This window comes from Schistocerca serialis, chromosome 1 (assembly GCF_023864345.2).
Source record: "Schistocerca serialis cubense isolate TAMUIC-IGC-003099 chromosome 1, iqSchSeri2.2, whole genome shotgun sequence".
Lineage (NCBI taxonomy): Eukaryota > Metazoa > Arthropoda > Insecta > Orthoptera > Acrididae > Schistocerca > Schistocerca serialis.
Genome location: NC_064638.1, coordinates 717267709 through 717287804, shown reverse-complemented (window position 1 = coordinate 717287804; position 20096 = coordinate 717267709). Strand labels below are relative to the sequence as shown.

At 39.1% G+C, this 20096-nt stretch overlaps 1 protein-coding gene across 4 annotated transcripts in view; it reads right to left on the bottom strand.

Moving 5' to 3' along the window:
- The window catches only part of LOC126481186 (exonuclease mut-7 homolog), a 232865-nt gene that overhangs the window by 152028 nt on the left and 60741 nt on the right, over positions 1–20096 (bottom strand). For all 4 annotated transcript variants that reach the window (XM_050104787.1, XM_050104778.1, XM_050104804.1 and 1 more), the window contains exons 5-7: positions 12453–12667; positions 4529–4731; positions 1827–2008 (exon numbers count right to left, since the gene is read on the bottom strand). In XM_050104787.1, coding sequence (XP_049960744.1) covers positions 1827–2008; positions 4529–4731; positions 12453–12667 — 600 coding nt within the window. The remainder of the gene's footprint in view (positions 1–1826; positions 2009–4528; positions 4732–12452; positions 12668–20096) is intronic.

The following is a 20096-nucleotide window of genomic DNA, read 5'->3' as shown; positions in this document are numbered from 1 at the left end:
GATGACAATGAAACATCATGTTTCAAGCAAGACATTCTTTACATTATGGTCAATGTTGACTTTAAGCATGAAACTGTCAGAATGATCACAAATTACTATTTTGAATAGGAATTAGTAAAAAAAGAATGAAAAGCTGAATATTCAATACTGAACTACAAAAGATACATATTTAAATATAGATGCATTTTATATTTTTTAATTAATTTAAAAGCCAAAAAACCACTTCTGCTTCTATATGAATGAAGAATTCACAGCTACATAAATTCTTACCCACACACCACACTCAATAGCATTCACAATCATGAACTGTCACAACCGCAATCATACATCATCACATTCACAATATTGTCTATCATCAGAGTCAAGTCATGCATTGGGAAACAGACTCTGAGCAAGGGACTTCCCAGACAAAGGGAAGATCCCTTAGGCCCGCAAGCACATTAGAAGTGGCTGTGACCGAGCAACACCGACTATAACAATTTCATGTACTTCTACGCCTTTTCTTACATGGCTCCACAACTGATTGTTTCCAAAAGATTTTAGAATAATTTGAAACAAAATTTCTCAGAAAATGTCTTTCCCCCTGTCTTTCTCAGAATTTCTGAAGTTTTCAAAATTCCATGAGATTTGTCTAACTTTTCCAGTAAATTAAATTGCCCTGATAATTTCCAATTTTCCATGTTTTTCAGGTAAGTCACCACCATATGTTGGTGATAATTCATATCAATGACTGCAAGAGTTCACTTAAATTATGTGATTTAATTAATGTGACAACACTTAACCTTTCAGTATTTTATTGCTATCATTATTATTATTATTTTATTTACTTTTTGATGATGTGAGGAAGCAGTAGTATCAGGAAAATGAGGACACTTTGCATCAAGTGAAGAAATTCTAAGCTAAAATGCACAAATTTGATGACACATACCGCAGGATATTATTACTGCCCTGAAAAAAAAAAAAAAAAAAAAAAAAAAAAAAAAAAAAAAAAAAAAAAAAACACTGGAAAATGAGTACAAGAATACTAAAATCCTTACATACAGCCTGGAATATGTCTTGTTATCACCAATGGAAAATCTTGGATGGAACAACAACAATATGAAATACCACAGATTGCTACTAACATGAGTTCGGTCTGAGTGACCAGAGATGACATGGCCAGGTGCATGCGCATGTGTTTCTAAACCTGAAGGATGCTGTCTAACAGCTTATTATAATTTTAAATGTAGTTTAAATGAGGCTGTCTATCACTCAGCACACCCTCTACTGTTATCTACTTTACACACACCCCTCCCCACCTCTCCACTGCCTTCTGTCTAACCTCCCAACTGCACATAGCTACCATACCCTCTTTCCATTTCATCTCTGTGCGCTCCCCAACAGTACGTCACTGTCTGCCACCCCTACCCTACTATTCCTCCTCCTCCCCGCCCCAGCCTCCTACTTACCACCACCCAGTCACCACTCACTTCATGCACTGGTGCTGCTGCTTGCATTGTGGCCTCAGTTGCCTGAGACTGCACTCATGTGTGTGTGTCGTGTTTGCGTGAGTGTGTATGTGTGTGGTCGTCATCTAATTCTGACGAAGGCCTCACTGGCCAAAACCTGTATTTGTGACAGTCTTTTTGTTGCACCTATCTGCAACTCAGCATCTCCGCTATATGGTGAGTAGCAATTTTTCCTTTTCACAATATTGTTACAAAATATTATTGTTTTTACCAGATAAATGCTACACTGACTCAAGCTTCATTACTACAGGTAATAATTTCACAAGAAAAAATGAAAGTATGTACAAGTACCTAACATTTGTGTCTGCAAATACTCACCTAAACTATTATCTTGATATCTTTTGTGAAGTAGGAACTGCAGTGCACCTTCATTTCTCCTCTGATTGAGATTTGGGCAAATTTCTTCCGGAAGATTGTACATTTTGACTAATCTCCCCACAAGTTTGCTAAGTGGTTTGTAATGAAACTTATCCAACTTAACATCTGGTACTTTTAATTTACTGAAACACAAGGATCATCTTTTTGATGTCACTATTATTATAATACGGTATGAAACATTGTTACATCTAGTACAGGCTTACACTCACAATGCTACAACACTCTCAAGAAGTGATGCAATGAAACAAGCAAAAATTAAAAACTGATGTTTCCACCAAAGATTTATTATCGCCATTTTATCTGTGGACATTATTCACATACATCTTCTGTTCAAACCCACAATGCCCACCCACAATTGATTTATTTACCAAAGAATACTGGAAAATAAACTATACTAATGCCACCTACATCACACACTAACTTTATTTTCAAAGAAAAACACAAGTACTCTGACTATAGTCCGACACTACAGAATTAAAACCAGCAACAAGACCATTCGGAAAGAGTCTTGTTGTGAAACTGCAAAAAAATAGTACTGAAGATTTTTTTATGTATCAGAATTCAGTCATCAGAAAGAACAGTGATCATGATCCTGATTGTGATCATGATCATCATCATCGTCATCGTCATCGTCATCGTCATCGTCATCGTCATCGTCATCGTCATCGTCATCGTCATCGTCATCGTCATCGTCATCGTCATCGTCATCGTCATCGTCATCGTCATCGTCATCACCACCACCACCACCACCACCACCACCACCATCACCATCATCATAAATGTAAATAATGTCATAAGCACAAGAACGGTCCACAACAAATTTATTTCTGTTCACAACATCACACAAAATTGTTTACCAAAATCAGGAGTGCTAATGTTATTAGGTGTCAAGAATTTAGTAACAGTATGAGATGTAGAGAAGAAATCATGCATTAACAACCCTAAGGAAGAACATCATTCACAATAAGCTTCTCTGGTCATCCCGCAATCCACTTGAAAGTCCAAAAGTCATCAACAAGCTATGTGCCAGTACATAATGCAAATAACTATTTTTTTTGCAAAAAGGGGTGTAATAATACAGTAATGTAAGAAGATAGAGAACTATCTATTTTCTTACAAAACTGTTGTGTCTTTTGTGGCCACTTGATGAATTGCCTGTTGGCTTTTGTCTCAGGGTCTTTGATCGATATTTGTTTAAAGATTTTTTGACATTTGGCCGGCATTAGTGGCTGGCAGACTGGAGTCAATCACATGCTGAGAGACTGTATGAACATGTTGTGTCAATGTCTGAGGGCATTTCCCTAGTCCTTGCCGCCTTGGTTTGCACCTTGTTGCCTTCAATGAATAATCGCTGCAACATGAGAATCCACAATCTATTTATTTTCAGGCTTTCTTCTTTCTAGTTAAAACAACTGACATGTTTGTGAATTCCTATAGCTTTCCTGAATAAACAGGAATGACAACTTTTCTCCACAGGGACAACCCACGCATCAGCAAATTTTATCATTTAGTCGGTCTCAAACAGCACATTCTCCATCACAGCTGATTCTTCTCCCTTTCTCAACCTGAAAGATCATTTATGTCCAATGATCCCAGTATTGATGAATAATCTGGTCATTTCAACACAGATGTACATGATATATTCCTGACATTGTAAGCAGGTTCCTTCTATTGTTTGCCAATGTGATGCAGTCTCCGATCTTGTTCCATTTTCTTTATATATTAAAAAAGATGCTGCAACTTACAAAACAAGAAAGCGCTGGTAGATAGACACAATAAAAAACACACAAACACACACACAAACTTCAAGCTTTCGCAACCCACAGTTGCTTCATCAGGAAAGAGGGAAGGAGAGGGAAAGACGAAAGGACGTGGGTTTTAAGGGAGAGGTTAAGGAGTCATCCCAATCCCAGGAGCAGAAAGACTTACCTTAGGGGGAAAAAGGGACAGGTATACACTCGCGCACACACACACACACACACACACACACATATCCATCCGCACATATACAGGCACAAGCCTGCCCAAACTCTTTGCCTTTACATATGTCTGTTCGTGCCTGTATATGTGTGGATGGATATGTGTGTGTGTGCGCAGGCGCGCACGAGTGTATATCTCTCATTTGGTAAGTCGCAGCATCTTTTTTAATATATTTTTCCCATGTGGAATGTTTCTTTCTATTATATTACAAAATGTGGATCTGAATTCAGTGATTTTGTCTTCATGATCTACTGACTAATACAAAGATCTGCATATGTAAATGAAGTATTAACAGGAGAAAGTGTGCAGTGTTTTCAGTAGATATTCAATCAAATTCAAATAATAAATTACAAACATTTGTCCTTTATACAGCCTTGTGAACGACACAATGTATGTATCACGAGGCAAGTTTTTCAGTAGTGGTTTTTCTTAAACTACTATTTTGCACCAATGACAGCACTATCACAAATAAAGTGCCACTGCAGATAATGGAGATGGAAATGGGGTCATCTAAGGTCTGATAAAATCAAACTACATACCAACTCTAATTGCACACAACTTCACTTTTAATTAATCTCAAGGATTCAAATATTTTTGCTCTGTTCAAAAGCAGCACAATAGTTTGAGTTATCAGTATCAAAGACAAAAATTTAAATACCTACACAGCTATTGAATCCACTTCATTTCTGAGTGCTCTCTTTTCCAAGAGTTTGTCAAGGAATATTACTACTTTTTTCTGGTGTGGAACAGAACCTGACAAAAATTCTTCAGCAATTGACATTTTATCTTGAAGTGCTAGTGGAATAATGAAGTCTTCTATTGCAAAATAATCATGCAATTTCAGAAGTGTTGCACTCTGGCAAGCCTGAAAATTTGAGGTTATTCAGTAAAACAGTACAACTGTAAATCATATGAAGTTTGAAGATCCTGGGTAGATAATAAAGAATGCAAAGAGTCATAATAACAACTCACCACATAATGGAGACAGTGAGAGCTTAGTAACTGAAACATGTTGACTCAGCTCACAAACTTTTATTCTTCTTCAGGACACATGCACATATACAACTCAATGTGTGCTCTGAAGGAGAACAAAAGTGATGAGCAGAGCTACCATGGCATAGTTCTTGCTCGTACTGCCTATCTATGGCATAATGCCTTCTCTGTATGGTTACCTCTTGTCTTTTCTCATTAGATTATTAAAACTGGACACAATTTTTGCACCAATGTAGGAAGAAGACGTACACTGTTTGTTAACATAAAATATTCATTGAAAATAAAAATACTACAGTCTGTAAAGGAATATGGATTACTACTAACAATTTTGCAACAGAGCTGCTGGAAAGCACTTACTTCTGACAGAAAAATATTTAGTATTGTTGAGACATACACATAAAAAGATACATACACTGTTCTAGCTTTCCGAACTATTACTTCCTTGCCCAGGGGCCAGAAAGGGATGGATTAAGGGAGGTTAAAAAGGAAGGGTAGTCCACTCAGATCCTGGGGTGAGAGGAACCCATCTGTTGTGATGAAGAAGGGAGACCAAGATTAAGGGGGAGGCCACAGAGAATAGGTCAGAGATAGTACACTAGTTAGAACTAAGTTACCTTCACACCACACAAGCGATGACTACCGAGTATGAAGTAAGGGTGGATTAGAGCATAAGAAATTAATAATCCAATTAAGAACAAAGACGGGAAACATTATTAAAAAAAGAGGTCACCCAGAACTGCGGGACGGGGGAGGCTTATCGGACAGGTAGAGAAGGAAAGACTTCCTTCTTTTTCTATCCAGCAAGTATCCTGTGACCCAAAGTTGTGAGTGATTTTTCCAAACTCTCTCCATTTCCTAAATCTTGCCAGTCCTCTTTCCTCATCCCTCTTCTTCCCCCTTCAGCCCTTCTCCACAAGAAGGAGCCACTGGCACTGACAGCTTGCACATTTCCTTAACCTATAGACATGCGTGTTGTTCTGCTGCTGCTTGGCACAGAGATTTTTTTTATCTATCCAGTTCCATTATGTTTTCAAAAATTGATTACAGTCGTTGTTTTGCCCTTCCCACAATATTTTCTATGAGATGGTTTCAATTGAAGTTGTTCACAGTTGTAATCCCTACATATTTAGTTGAACTGGCAACATTTAAATTTGTGTGATTTATCATGTAACCAAAATTTATTGGATTTTCTCATGCGGAGGACCTCCACTTTTTTTGTTTAGTGCCAATTGTCACGTCTTGTGCCAGAATGATAGTAAGTAAAGCAGTCATCAATCATAAAACCATTCTTTTCATGACACTTACATTCAATTTAAATCATCGTTCAAGACCTTTGCCATTTCCAATAGGATTACTAAGTTACTGGCAAACCTCAAAGTTTTTATTTATTTTCCTTGAAATTTAATGCCCTATACCAACTTCTCTCTGGTTCCTTTACTGCTCACTCAACGTAAAGATCAATATGAGGGATACACTACAATCCCATCTCCTTTCATGCCCCTTGACTCTCATAACTGCAGTGTGGTTTTTGTAAGAGTTGTAGATAACCATTTGCTCAGTGTATTTTATCCAAGCTACTTTCAAAATTTAACTCTGTCAAACAACTTCTCCATCTACGAATGCAATAAACAAAGATTTGCCTTTCTGCAGTTTCACTTCTAAGTTAAGTCGTAGGGTCAGTGTCACGCGTGTTCCTAGTTTTTTTCAGAATCCAAATTGATCTCCTCCGAGGTCAGCTCCTTCCAGTCTTTCCATTCTTCTGTTATTAGTTCACATTTAAGTATTCGCAACTAAACTTATTACACTCATCATCCTGTAATATTAATGTCTATCAGCACCTGCTTCCTTTGGAGTTTGATTTATTTCATTATTGATACACCCATTTTCAGTAGAGGTATTTATTTCTGTTTTAAGAGCTTGCAGATCTTGTGGTCTCAGACTATAGTGACTGCTCTGCAGAGCATATCTTAGTGTGTGTTTCATGTTGTTATTCCTCATTATATTTCGTGTATGTTGCAACCTCAGCAGTGTCACTGTGTGGCAATTTTCTCTCTTGCGGGGGTCTGTTAATACTTTCTAACTTAATCCTGAATGCTTTGTTTGTATTTTTTGAGATTTTATATAAGTTTTTTAACACAGTACAATATGACTAGGGATTGCACTTGTTGTGAGCATGTAAAAGGAGAACTGGCTGCTGTGACAGCGGGGCGGAGGTGATGAGACCTGCGACACCTCTGGTGCTGTTGGAATCGCCCTGTGACCTGGTTGTTCCTGCGTCTTCTGATAAGCAACATCTGACATGTACGCCCTCACTTGAGAGTGACTGGCAGACAGTGGTGGGTTCATGTGTCACTGAGTGGAAGGTGAAAGAGGAAACAGGCCACATGGCTGGCTTCTTACACCTTGGCAACATGTATGAGGTTCTACCCAGTGCTGATAATACATTACTTCTGAACCAGTATGGCATGCCTCTACTGTTTGGCCAGCAGCCAATTTTCCTGCACTGTCCAGACAAGTGCAGAAGACAGGTACACTAATCATTAGAAGCTCCAACATAGGCCAGGAAATGGAGCACCTAGGGGGATATACCATGCAGGGTAGAAAGAACACTAGTGTGTACTCAGTATGTTTGCCGGGGGTCTCATCCACGATGGGGAGGAGGTGGCCCTGCCGCCAGCTGCTGAGCTGACTGGGTGCAATCAGCTGCAAATAGTGGCACATATCAACACAAGCAGCACATGCTACTTAGGTTCTGAGGTCAGCCTTGGCTCCTTTCAGGAGGTGGCCGATTTGGTGAAGGTAACTAATATCGCAAGCAGGATGCACGCTAAGCTGACTATCTGTAGCATCATACCCAGAATTGGTCAGAATCCTCTAGTTTGGAGGAGAGTGGAAGGTCTAAACCAGAGACTCGGATGACTCTGTAATGGCACTGGATGCAAATTTTTCAACCTCAGCTATCGAGTGCAGAGTTTTAGGGTTCCTCTTAATAAGTAAGGTGTGTACTATAAGCAGGAACTAGCTACTAGGGTACTGGAGTATGTGTGATGTGTACATATGGGTTTTTTAGGTTACAGAGAGACCCTTTGGGATCAGACACGAAATGCCTGCCAAAATAGAAGTTACATCAGCCACAATGACCTCAGAGAATGCTCACTATGGCAGATCAGAGAGAAATAATGGTAATATGATATTAGTAAACTGCAGGAGCATCCAAGAAAAAGTTCTATGATTAGTATCACTTATTGAAGGTCATAATTCCCAGATAGTAGTAGGATCAGAAAGTTGGTTGCAACAAAATCTCAAGTTCAGATTGGAATATTTATAGTAAGGATAGGCTAGTCATCACTGGTGGTAGCATATTTGTTGGAGTAAAGAACTCAATAATACTTAGTGAGGTTATCACAGATTCTGAATGTAAATTAATCTGGCTGAAGTTAAGCACCAAACAATGGTAAAAAAAGGTAATCAAATGCTTTTATAGACCACCAGTGTCAGGAGCCATAGTGGTAGAGCTTCAGAGAGAACTTGCAGAATATCATTAATAATTTTCCTGATCATGCTGTTGTAACAGGGTTGACCAATTTGTCAGTCATGCTATTGAACAGTTTGAGAACTGATGTAAAGGTAACATTTTAGACCACCTAGCAACAAACAGATCTGAACTTATCTAATCAGTTAATGTAAAGGAAGGTACCAGCAACTATGACTACAGGTTTTACAGAGAATGTTAAGAAAAGTAGGAAGATATTTTTTGTTCAGTAAGAGTGACATGACACAAATTGTAGAGCATCTGAGTACACAACAATAAATTTTCAGTGATGAAAATGAAGATGTGGAGCACACATGGAAAAAATTCAAAAGCATTGTTGAATATGCCTCAAGACAAGCAAGCATGCTTCGAGCAAGTTCTTAAGCAGTGGGAAAGACCCACCATGGTTTAACAGCAATGCTAGAAAACACTTATGTAAACAAAGAGAGCTTCATCACGGATTGAAGAGAAATCAAAGCTTAGGTGACAAACAAAATCTGAATGAAGGAAAGATATGTGTAACGAGAACAATGAGAGAAGTGTTCAATCACTTTGATAGTACAATTTTTTCAACTAATCTTAGTAAAAACACTAAGAGGTTTTTGTCTTGTGTAAAATCAGTAAGTGGTTCTAAATCCTCTATTCATTCACTCAGTGAACATACCAGCACCAAAATGGAAGATAACAGAGAGAAGGCCAAATTACTGAATTCGGTCTCCCAAAATTGTTTCACAGCAGATGTTTATAACATAGTACCTCCTTTCAATCACTGTACAAAAATAAAAACTGGAGATATTGAAATAACTGACCAATGGGTAGAAAAGCAACTCCAATCACTTAGTAATGGAGAGGCATCTGGACCAGATGAGATACCTATAAGATTCTACTATGTGAAAGAACTTGCTCCCCTTCTAGCAGCAGTTTATCAGAAATCACTGGAACAATGAAGGGTACCAAATGACTGGAAAAAGTGCACATCATTCCTGTTTTCAAGAAAGGCAGTAGGACAGGCACACATAATTATAGGCCTATATCATTGATGTCAATCTATTGAAGAATTATGGACCATGTTCTATGCTAAAGAATTATGACATTTTTGGAGAATGAAAATCTCCTCTACAAAAGTCAAAACAGATTCTGCAAACAGAGATCTGTACAGACAGAGATCTGTGAAACTCAGCTAGCTCTGTACCTCCACAAGATCCATAGTACTGTAGACAATGGCACTCAGATTGATGCCGTGTTCTTTGACTTCAGGAAGGCATTTGACACCATTCCACAGAGCTTGCTCATATATTGGATCAGATTTGCTACTAGATTCAAGATCTCCTTGCAGATAGAACTAAACGTCACTCTTAACAGAACAAAATCAGCTGATGCAAAGGTAATTTCCGGAGTACACCCAAGAAGTGTGATAGGGCCGTTACTGTTTACAATGTATATTAATGATCTAGCAGAAAGCATCAGCTCTTTAAGACTGTTCGCAAATGATGTGGTTATCTATAGGAAAGTAGCAATGCCAGGAGACAGCATCAGTTTGAAGAATGACCAGCACAGGATTGACAAACAGCACGGGTTCTGGCAGTTAAACCTGAACACAAATAAATGTAACATATTGCAGGTACAAAGGAAAAGAAATCCACTACTGCAAAACTACACCATTGATGATTATGGTATCTACCATAAATATATCTATGAAAACTATACAGAGCGACCTTAAGTGAAATGACCACATAAAACAAATAGTAGGAAAAGCAGGTCCCAGACAGCTTCAAAGAAAGAATCTTTAACGAAATGTAACTCATCCACGAAGGAAGCAGCTTATAAGGTGTTTGTTTGACCAATTCTCGAGTGTTGTTCATCAATATGGGAACTTTACAAGGTAGGACTGTTAGAAGATATAGAGAAGATCCAACGAAGAGCGGTGCATTTCCGGGTGGAATCATTTAATCGGCACAAGAGCGTTACAGAGATGCATAACAAACTCCAATAACACATGTTACAAGACAGATGTGCTGCATCATGGAGAGGTTGACTATTAAAATTTTGGGAGAGCACTTTCTGAGAAAAGTTAGAGAACATATAACTTCTTTTAACATAAAGCTCAAGAAATGACCAGAATAAGAGAATTTGAGAAATTAGACTAATACAGAGGGTTACTGAAAATACTTCTTCCCATGCATCATTTGTGAGTGGGACAGGGTATGTGGGTTAATTTAGTGGTACCAGATGTATCCTCCACCACAAACCGTTAGGTGGCTTATGGAGTATGATTTAGAAGCAGATAGATACCTCTGGTAGTCAGAGGTTATTTCATCCATCTCATATATTCCGCAAACCAAGTGGAATTATTTTGTCATTGTTGTTTTGTGCAAGGATCTCAGTACTTCTGAGGGAAGATCATCTACTTCAAGTGTCTAAGTGGGTACAATTGCAGTGTATTAGAGTATCAAAAGAAAAATGTTAAATTATGAGGACTGGCTGGTCAGAACTTACCTTCAGGAGGCACAATTTCAATACTCCCAAATGCTATAATAAAAGCAGAAAAAACTATTCCTATCTTTCAGAACTGTTAGTTTCATTAACAAAGGGGAAAGAGGGTTATATTTGTAAGAGTTGTGAAGGAAGAGCAGGTCATTAAGACCCCAAGATGAGAGGGATCCACCTGTTTTTCAATGAGTAGAGACAAAAATGAAGAGGAGAGAAGAAAATTAAAGTTCGTACATCAAGCACTGCAGCAACTTCAATCCAGAGTTGATAGGACAGTGAGAAGTGAAGAAAGACTCAGAGGATAAATGATAAATGGAATGAACAGTGAAATTAGGAACTACGAGGAAAATAGAAAAAAAAGAAAGGAAAAGAAACAATGAAGAGGGAGGATAGGCAAAGACATAAGCAAAATTTACAATGGAAACATGCAAATACATAAATAAGTAGGGTAGGGAGTTTGTTCGCGAAGGTTAATACTGGGAGGATGACTGGGTGTGAATATGCTGGAGAGCAAGTTCCCACCTCAGCATTCAGGGAAAATAATGCTGGGAGAGAGAATCCAAATAACCCATGTAGTGCAACATGCACACAGGATCCTTTGAATCTTTCAGTAAACCATGCTCAGCAACTGGGTACAGGGTGTCCCTTAGACAGGCAGCTCTTCTGTATGCTTCATGCAGTTGGTCAATTTAGTGGTAGTGATTCATATATATAAAAAAAATCCAATTCACCCACATTTGTGAACAACATGTGTAATTTCATCTGTTACTCTGCCTTTGATGATGTAGAATTTGCCGATGGTGCAGCTGGATTAAGTAGTAGTTGGTTGGTGCATTGGGCATGTTTCACAGCAGGAACAATTGGAGAGGTAGGATTCTTTGGGTGTGGGTACTGGCCTTGGAACATCATACAGTCTGACGAGGATGTTATAGGTTGCAGGTGGGCAATGTAGCTTAAGTGTGTGGTATGGGAAAAATATAAAGAGAGAGGTAATCTCATTTCAGAGCTTGACTTGAGAAAACCATAGTCTTGGCAAAGTAATCTGATGAGACAATAGAAGTATCAGTGGCAATATTGTGTGATAAGAAGGGTACTTCCGGATCCCCAACCATTCCAGAGAAATATTTTCTTTCAAATGGCTTAGCCTTTATTCCTACACTGAAATGCAGTCACACTGTCCTATTTAAAGTTATCTTCTCATTCACCCAAAACTCCAATCGGTTCATCGTTAAAGAAAAAAATACACGAGCACACCCTACTCACCTATTTAATATATTCCTCCAAGAGGCAGGAATCAACAGAATTGAATGGCATGAAGTATTTGACTGCACAAGTTTCCACAAATTTACTATTAATTTGTATTAAAGTCAAAGGAAGACATTTTGAAGATGTAATCGAAAGAAGCTGTATCACTGTACTGGCAGTACCAGCATGAAACGAAGCAAATTTTTATACATGTTCACATAGGCTTTTCCGTTTGCTTCTATGTTTTCTATGTACATGACAGGAACACCTCTCACACTAAAAATCATTCTGTATACAATAGAAAAAATTAAAAAATACTAAGTTACCTCTTTGTACAGTCGTTTTGAAACCATTTTCATGATTTCATCATAAAAAATTTCACTATCTTGGGCCATTTCATATGTAGCATATACAAGTTTAACCAACTTGTGATTTCTTTGCATTTGCACAGCTAAAAATGCTTCAAATTTCAATTCTCTTGTTAAACAAGCGTCCAGGTACTGCCTATGATTATCCAACCATACAGAAAATTCTTCCATTACTGAAAATAAAGCAATCCACATTACATATGACAAAATAACAAAGTTTGTTGCTTATTGTTTAGTGATTTCACATTAACATTAAAAAGGTCTTTCAAGAAATATATGATGAGTGAAAGCAATCTTGTGTACGCAGCTAGGTTCAAGTGTCTTGTTAGCAGATGGTGGTACTGATTTGTCAGGATGGTGCCTATATACTGCGGATGCACCATCGCCAGGTACGGGGTTTTATTTCAGTCATATTGTACCAGAGAGATGCACACACACACACATCACTGGTACATGTATGTGTGCCCTCACACACACACACACACACACACACACACACACACACACACCTGACTGCATTCCCAGGAACTGGTTTTGCAGTTGCAACACTGCAAAAACATGAGAATTTACATCAGTATGTGAGGAATGTAACAAAAAAAAATCTGGATAGTGTGTTCTTCCAATGAGCCACAAAGTAATCCTAGAAATAAACGTGATTCAAATATGCGTCCTTTTCTTTGAATGTTTGAGACACTTCTATCAATCTCAATGTCCTCAACTGACACCCTCAATGTTATCAACAGTTGTTTTCACTCCACTCTCACTTACACCACAAAGAGGAAGAAGAAGAAGAAGAAACATTGTCATAAGTTCTTACTAAACGATGTAAATCATTCAAATTGCAAATGTGGTTGGAACAATTCTTCCTCTACACACGTATCTAAGAATGCTGTCATCTCCCCCACTCCCTCTTTACTAGTTGATTAATGAATCCCAAGCAATGGTAACATTTTTTCATCAAGATCCTGTGGAAGGAGAGGTAAAAGCAGTCAGACATCCACACAAGGCTCTAGAATGCACAGAGAGGTTATACTTTAGGCAAGAGTAATAAGTACTAGTGGATAAGAAAAGTTTACCGAAGGGGAACCCAGCATTAACAATAAACAATGTATAGGAGTAAACAATCAATCGAGTTTGATGTATGTTCCATGAAATTTCTGGTTATTCAATGCTCACATTTTTATATGTTGCTTTTTCTTTCCTCAACAAACATTTATTATAATTATACGTAAAATTAGCATCGATAATTATATGCAAAATTAGCGTTGATAATTATATGTAAAATTAGTGTTGATAATTGTATGTGGGTATTAATTTCATCTACATAACTGGTAACCACAACACAGAGTAGTTTCAATCCCACAAGTATTTTACGCAACCCACGATATATGATTTTGTCATGGGAGGATGTGTATAAACTTTTAATGCCACGCAGCACCTTCAGAAAGAGGTAAAGTTTTGGAGCTCCTCACTGCAATAAATGAATGAAGAAACACAAGTAATTCCAACCTTGGATAAATTGCATTCCAACCTCTGATAAATTGCAATCATCTGCGCGATATATACCCGCTACGCCAGGTAGTGACATCAAATAGACTTAACAAGGTTATCATTGAAAGTAAAATCCTTTAGGTTGTTAGGCCACATCATCATATTTCTTCTATATTATTGTCTGCAGAGGTGGCTTCCTGGATGCTGTTCGTATTGCTCGCACTCTGCGGCTGCACATTCACTTCCTTGATGGTGGGGATTCACGAAACCAGAAACCTATAGCCATCCTCTCTATTGATGTTACATTCATTCTTACAGATTTCAACCACTTCTCAAACTTTTCTTCTATAAATGTTGGTTTCTTTAGCCAGAACACATACATTATTGAAATCAATGTCAAGACCACAGTTCTCATCATGATCAAATACAAAATATTTCACACTTTGCCGGGTGTGGTGTTCATGTTCCTTGGTTGTTGTTGTTGTGGTCTTCAGTCCTGAGACTGGTTTGATGCAGCTCTCCATGCTACTCTATCCTGTGCAAGCTTCTTCATCTCCCAGTACCTACTGCAACTTACATCCTTCTGAATCTGCTTAGTGTATTCATCTCTTGGTCTCCCTCTACGATTTTTACCCTCCATGCTGCCCTCCAATGCTAAATTTATGATCCCTTGATGCCTCAACACATGTCCTACCAACCGATCCCTTCTTCTAGTCAAGTTGTGCCACAAACTTCTCTTCTCCCCAATCCTATTCAATACCTCCTCATTAGTTACGTGCTCTACCCACCTTATCTTCAGCATTCTCCTGTAGCACCACATTTCGAAAGCTTCTATTCTCTTCTTGTCCAAACTAGTTATCGTCCATGTTTCACTTCCATACATGGCTACACTCCATACAAATACTTTCAGAAACGACTTCCTGACACTTAAATCTATACTCGATGTTAACAAATTTCTATTCTTCAGAAACGATTTCCTTGCCATTGCCAGTCTACATTTTATATCCTCTCTACTTCGACCATCATCAGTTATTTTACTCCCTAAATAGCAAAGCTCCTTTACTACTTTAAGTGTCTCATTTCCTAATCTAATTCCCTCGGCATCACCCGATTTAATTTGACTACATGCCATTATCCTCATTTTGCTTTTGTTGATGTTCATCTTATATCCTCCTTTCAAGACACTGTCCATTCCGTTCAACTGCTCTTCCAAGTCCTTTGCTGTCTCTGACAGAATTACAATGTCATCAGCGAACCTCAAAGTTTTTACTTCTTCTCCATGAATTTTAATACCTACTCCAAATTTTTCTTTTGTTTCCTTTACTGCTTGCTCAATATACAGATTGAATAACATCGGGGAGAGGCTACAACCCTGTCTCACTCCTTTCTCAACCACTGCTTCCCTTTCATGCCCCTCGACTCTGGTAACTGCCATCTGATTTCTGTACAAATTGTAAATAGCCTTTCGCTCCCTGTATTTTATACCTGCCACCTTCAGAATTTGAAAGAGAGTATTCCAGTTAACATTGTCAAAAGCTTTCTCTAAGTCTACAAATGCTAGAAACGTAGGTTTGCCTTTTCTTAATCTTTCTTCTAAGATAAGTCGTAAGGTTAGTATTGCCTCACGTGTTCCAACATTTCTACGGAATCCAAACTGATCTTCCCCGAGGTCCGCTTCTACCAGTTTTTCCATTCGTCTGTAAAGAATTCGCGTTAGTATTTTGCAGCTGTTACTTATTAAAATGATAGTTCGGTAATTTTCACATCTGTCAACACCTGCTTTCTTTGGGATTGGAATTATTATATTCTTCTTGAAGTCTGAGGGTATTTCGCCTGTCTCATACATCTTGCTCACCAGATGGTAGAGTTTTGTCAGGACTGGCTCTCCCAAGGCCATCAGCAGTTCTAATGGAATGTTGTCTACTCCCGGGGCCTTGTTTCGACTCAGGTCTTTCAGTGCTCTGTCAAACTCTTCACGCAGTATCTTATCTCCCATTTCGTCTTCATCTACATCCTCTTCCATTTCCATAATATTGTCCTAAAGTACCTTGCCCTTGTATAAACCCTCTATACACTCCTTCCACATTTCTGCCTTCCCTTCTTTGCTTAGAACTGGGTTGCCATCTGAGCTCTTGATATTCATACAAGTGGTTCTCTTCTCTCCAAAGGTCTCTCTAATTTTCCTGTAGGCAGTATCTATCTTACCCCTAGTGAGACAAGCCTCTACATCCTTACATTTGTCCTCCAGCCATCCCTGCTTAGCCATTTTGCACTTCCTGTCGATCTCATTTTTGAGACGTTTGTATTCCTTTTTGCCTGCTTCATTTACTGCACTTTTATATTTTCTCCTTTCATCAATTAAATTCAATATTTCTTCTGTTACCCAATGATTTCTATTAGCCCTCGCCCTTTTACCTACTTGATCGTCTGCTGCCTTCACTACTACATCTCTCAGAGCTACCCATTCTTCTTCTACTGTATTTCTTTCCCCCATTCCTGTCAATTGTTCCCTTATGCTCTCCTTGAAACTCTCTACAACCTCTGGTTCTTTCAGTTTATCCAGGTCCCATCTCCTTAGATTCCCACCTTTTTGCAGTTTCTTCAGTTTCAATCTGCAGTTCATAACCAATAGATTGTGGTCAGAATCCACATCTGCCCCTGGAAATGTCTTACAATTTAAAACCTGGTTCCTAAATCTGTCTTGCCATTATATAATCTATCTAATACCTTTTAGTATCTCCAGGATTCTTCCAGGTATACAACCTTCTTTTATGATTCTTGAACCAAGTGTTAGCTATGATTAAGTTATGCTCTGTGCAAAATTCTACAAAGCGGCTTCCTCTTTCATTTCTTCCCCCCAATCCATATTCACCTACTATGTTTCCTTCTCTCCCTTTTCCTACTGACGAATTCCAGTCACCCATGACTATTAAATTTTCGTCTCCCTTCACTACCTGAATAATTTCTTTTATCTTGTCATACATTTCATCTATTTCTTCATCATCTGCAGAGCTAATTGCCATATAAACTTGTACTACTGTAGTAGGGATGGGCTTTGTGTCTATCTTGGCCACAATAATGCGTTCACTATGTTGTTTGTAGGAGCTAACCCGCACTCCTATTTTTTTATTCATTATTAAACCTACTCCTGCATTACCCCTATTTGATTTTGTATTTATAGCCCTGTAATCACCTGACCAAAAGTCTTGTTCCTCCTGCCACCGAACTTCACTAATTCCCACTATATCTAACTTCAACTTATCCATTTCCCTTTTTAAATTTTCTAACCTACCTGCCCGATTAAGGGATCTGAAATTCCATGCTCCGATCCGTGGAACGCCAGTTTTCTTTCTCCTGATAACGACGTCCTCTTGAGTAGTCCCCGCCCGGAGATCCGAATGGGGGACTATTTTACCTCCGGAATATTTTACCCAAGAGGACACCATGATCATTTAATCATACAGTAAAGCTGCATGTCCTCGGGAAAAATTACGGCTGTAGTTTCCCCTTGCTTTCAGCCGTTCGTAGTACCAGCACAGCAAGGCCGTTTTGGTTGGTGTTACAAGGCCAGATCAGTCAATCATCCGGACTGTTGCCCTGCAACTACTGAAAAGGCTGCTGCCCCTCTTCAGGAACAACATGTTTGTCTGGCCTCTCAACAGATACCCCTCCATTGTGGTTGCACCTACGGTACGGCCATCTGTATCGCTGAGGCACACAAGCTTCCCCACCAACGGCAAGGTCCATGGTTCATGGGGGGGGGGGGGGGGGGGGGGGGTAGGTTCTTTAATAGTCCTCCTCGTTTTAACTATATAAACTTTGCCCACAGTGAGGAGGTAATCAGGTGCATCTGTTCTGCTTCAGAAAAAGTCTATTTTTTATTAACTCAAGAAAGAGTCTTGTGTACCATTTTTCCAGTGACCCCAGAAAAAAAACAGTGGCTCAACAGAATGACAAGGCAGCTTTTCATTTTACTAGCATAATTAATATTTCATCTGAACGCCCTGTCTGTGGACAACTCATTGTAGACACTGGCATCCACCGTCTTCTTTAACAAATCTAATTCCAATTCCAAGCTGTTGTGGCTGATATGGAAGGCATGTTAAGACAGTGTGTTGAGCATTGCTTGTGTCTGGGCGGGGTAATGGTGCGAAGTGGCATCTGAATACCTACTTATGTTAGTAGGCTTTCTATACATGCCTTTTCTAGTGTTGCCAGATCTCAGATATACCAACACACCTAGGAACGGGAGACCGACCTCACTCTCAGCCTCTAAGGTAAAGCTGATTTTACGGTAACTGTCATTTAAGAAATTGTGGAACCCGTGAAGCCCTTCTTTGCTGGGCAGCCCTGTAACAAATGTGTCATCACCTAGCAGAGCCAACAGGAAGGCTATTTAAGCATTACTTAATCAAAGAACATGTTAAGGAACATGAATGCCACATGCAGTCAAAACAAAGTGTGGAATCTGCAGTAGTGAAACATCATGAGAACTGTGTGTGGCCTTGACTCTGATTTCAATACTGTACATGTGCTTGCCAAGGAAACCAATATCTGTAAAAGGAAAGTCCGAGAAGCAGTTGGAGCTTCTAATAATGAACATAACTTCAATAGAGCTTATGGCTATAGGCTTCCGGCTTCAATAGCTCCCCACCATCAGCAAGATAATACACAGCCATGGTTGCAAACAATACAAACAACATCCAGGAAGCCACCTTTCTTGCTCTGTCCACTTTGTTTCTATCCAATGACGGTGGCCCACCAATGATAGCCACAAGAATTTTAGCCAATAACCCCACTACTTCAGCATTAGCACAGGAAACTTCACTTACTATCCAATGATGATGTCCCACCAATGGCAGCTCTACGAATTTTACCCAGTAACCCCACTTCTCCAGAATAAGCACAGAAAAACTATCTTTTACACAAGAATGAAACACTGATCTTTGACAGTGTTCAGTCAGTCAAGGACACCAGATGTATAGGAGAAATAAGACGTGTGCTAACAACCCAGAAAGTTTACTTCAGTGACAATGGCCACAAAAGATTAAAGACTTACATAAGGTTATTATTGCCAGTGCTCTCATCTGTGTTGTGTCTGTATATCCCCCCCCCCCTCCCCCAATGAACTAAAGACTTTCCGCCCACTTGCTTGCAGTTCTCCTGTGTCACAATTACGATTGTTGGCTCTGCCATTTACACTTGAACAAACTGAAACATCTATATAGCTCACCATTCCACTGAACATTGTTGTACACTGGCAGGTGACTGAAGACTGCAAGCAGTTCACACACTGACAGTCAGTAAGCTGGACCAGCAAGCAACCACTTTAATTTCAGACATTGTTTTGCACCCACATCACCAATAAGCATACCTTGCCCTCAGAACAACTTTACTTGCTCATTGCACTAAACTACCTGATGGAAAACATCAACAACAACTGTACCATGAAAAATATGACGACAAAAACCCATAGGAGTTTGAGACATTTACATGCTACAGTTGACATTAGTGTGGTTTCTGATTATTTGTTATAACATATCTGGCAACAGCAGTTGCCTTCATGGGTACAGCTAACTTTGACAGTGCTCGAATGGCAGCTTTTACATTCCACATTTACCATATTATAATATAAGGCTTTTTCCCTAATTTGTCATTCAAAATTATACTGGGCTGTCACATTTGCAGATTAAACTATTGCTGCTGAGGTCAACGTTTTTACATTGTTTAATGGATGATCCCCTCCCATGAGCCATGGAACTTGCCATTGGGGAGGCTTGCGGGCCCCAGTGATACAGATAGCCATACCGTAGATGCAAGCATAACAGAGGGGTATCTGTTGAGAGGCAAGAGAAATGGTCACTCCTGAAGAGGGGCAGCAGCCTTTTAGTAGTTGCAGGGGCAACAGATTGGATGATTGATTGATCTGGCCTTGTAACACCAACCAAAACAGCCTTGCAGTGCTGGTACTGCGAACAGTTGAAAACAAGGGGAAACTACAGACAAAATTTTTCCCACACGGGCATGCAGCCCTACTGTACAGTTAAATGATGATGGCATCCTCTTGGATAAAATATTCCAGAGGTAAAAACAGACCCCCATTCCGATGAT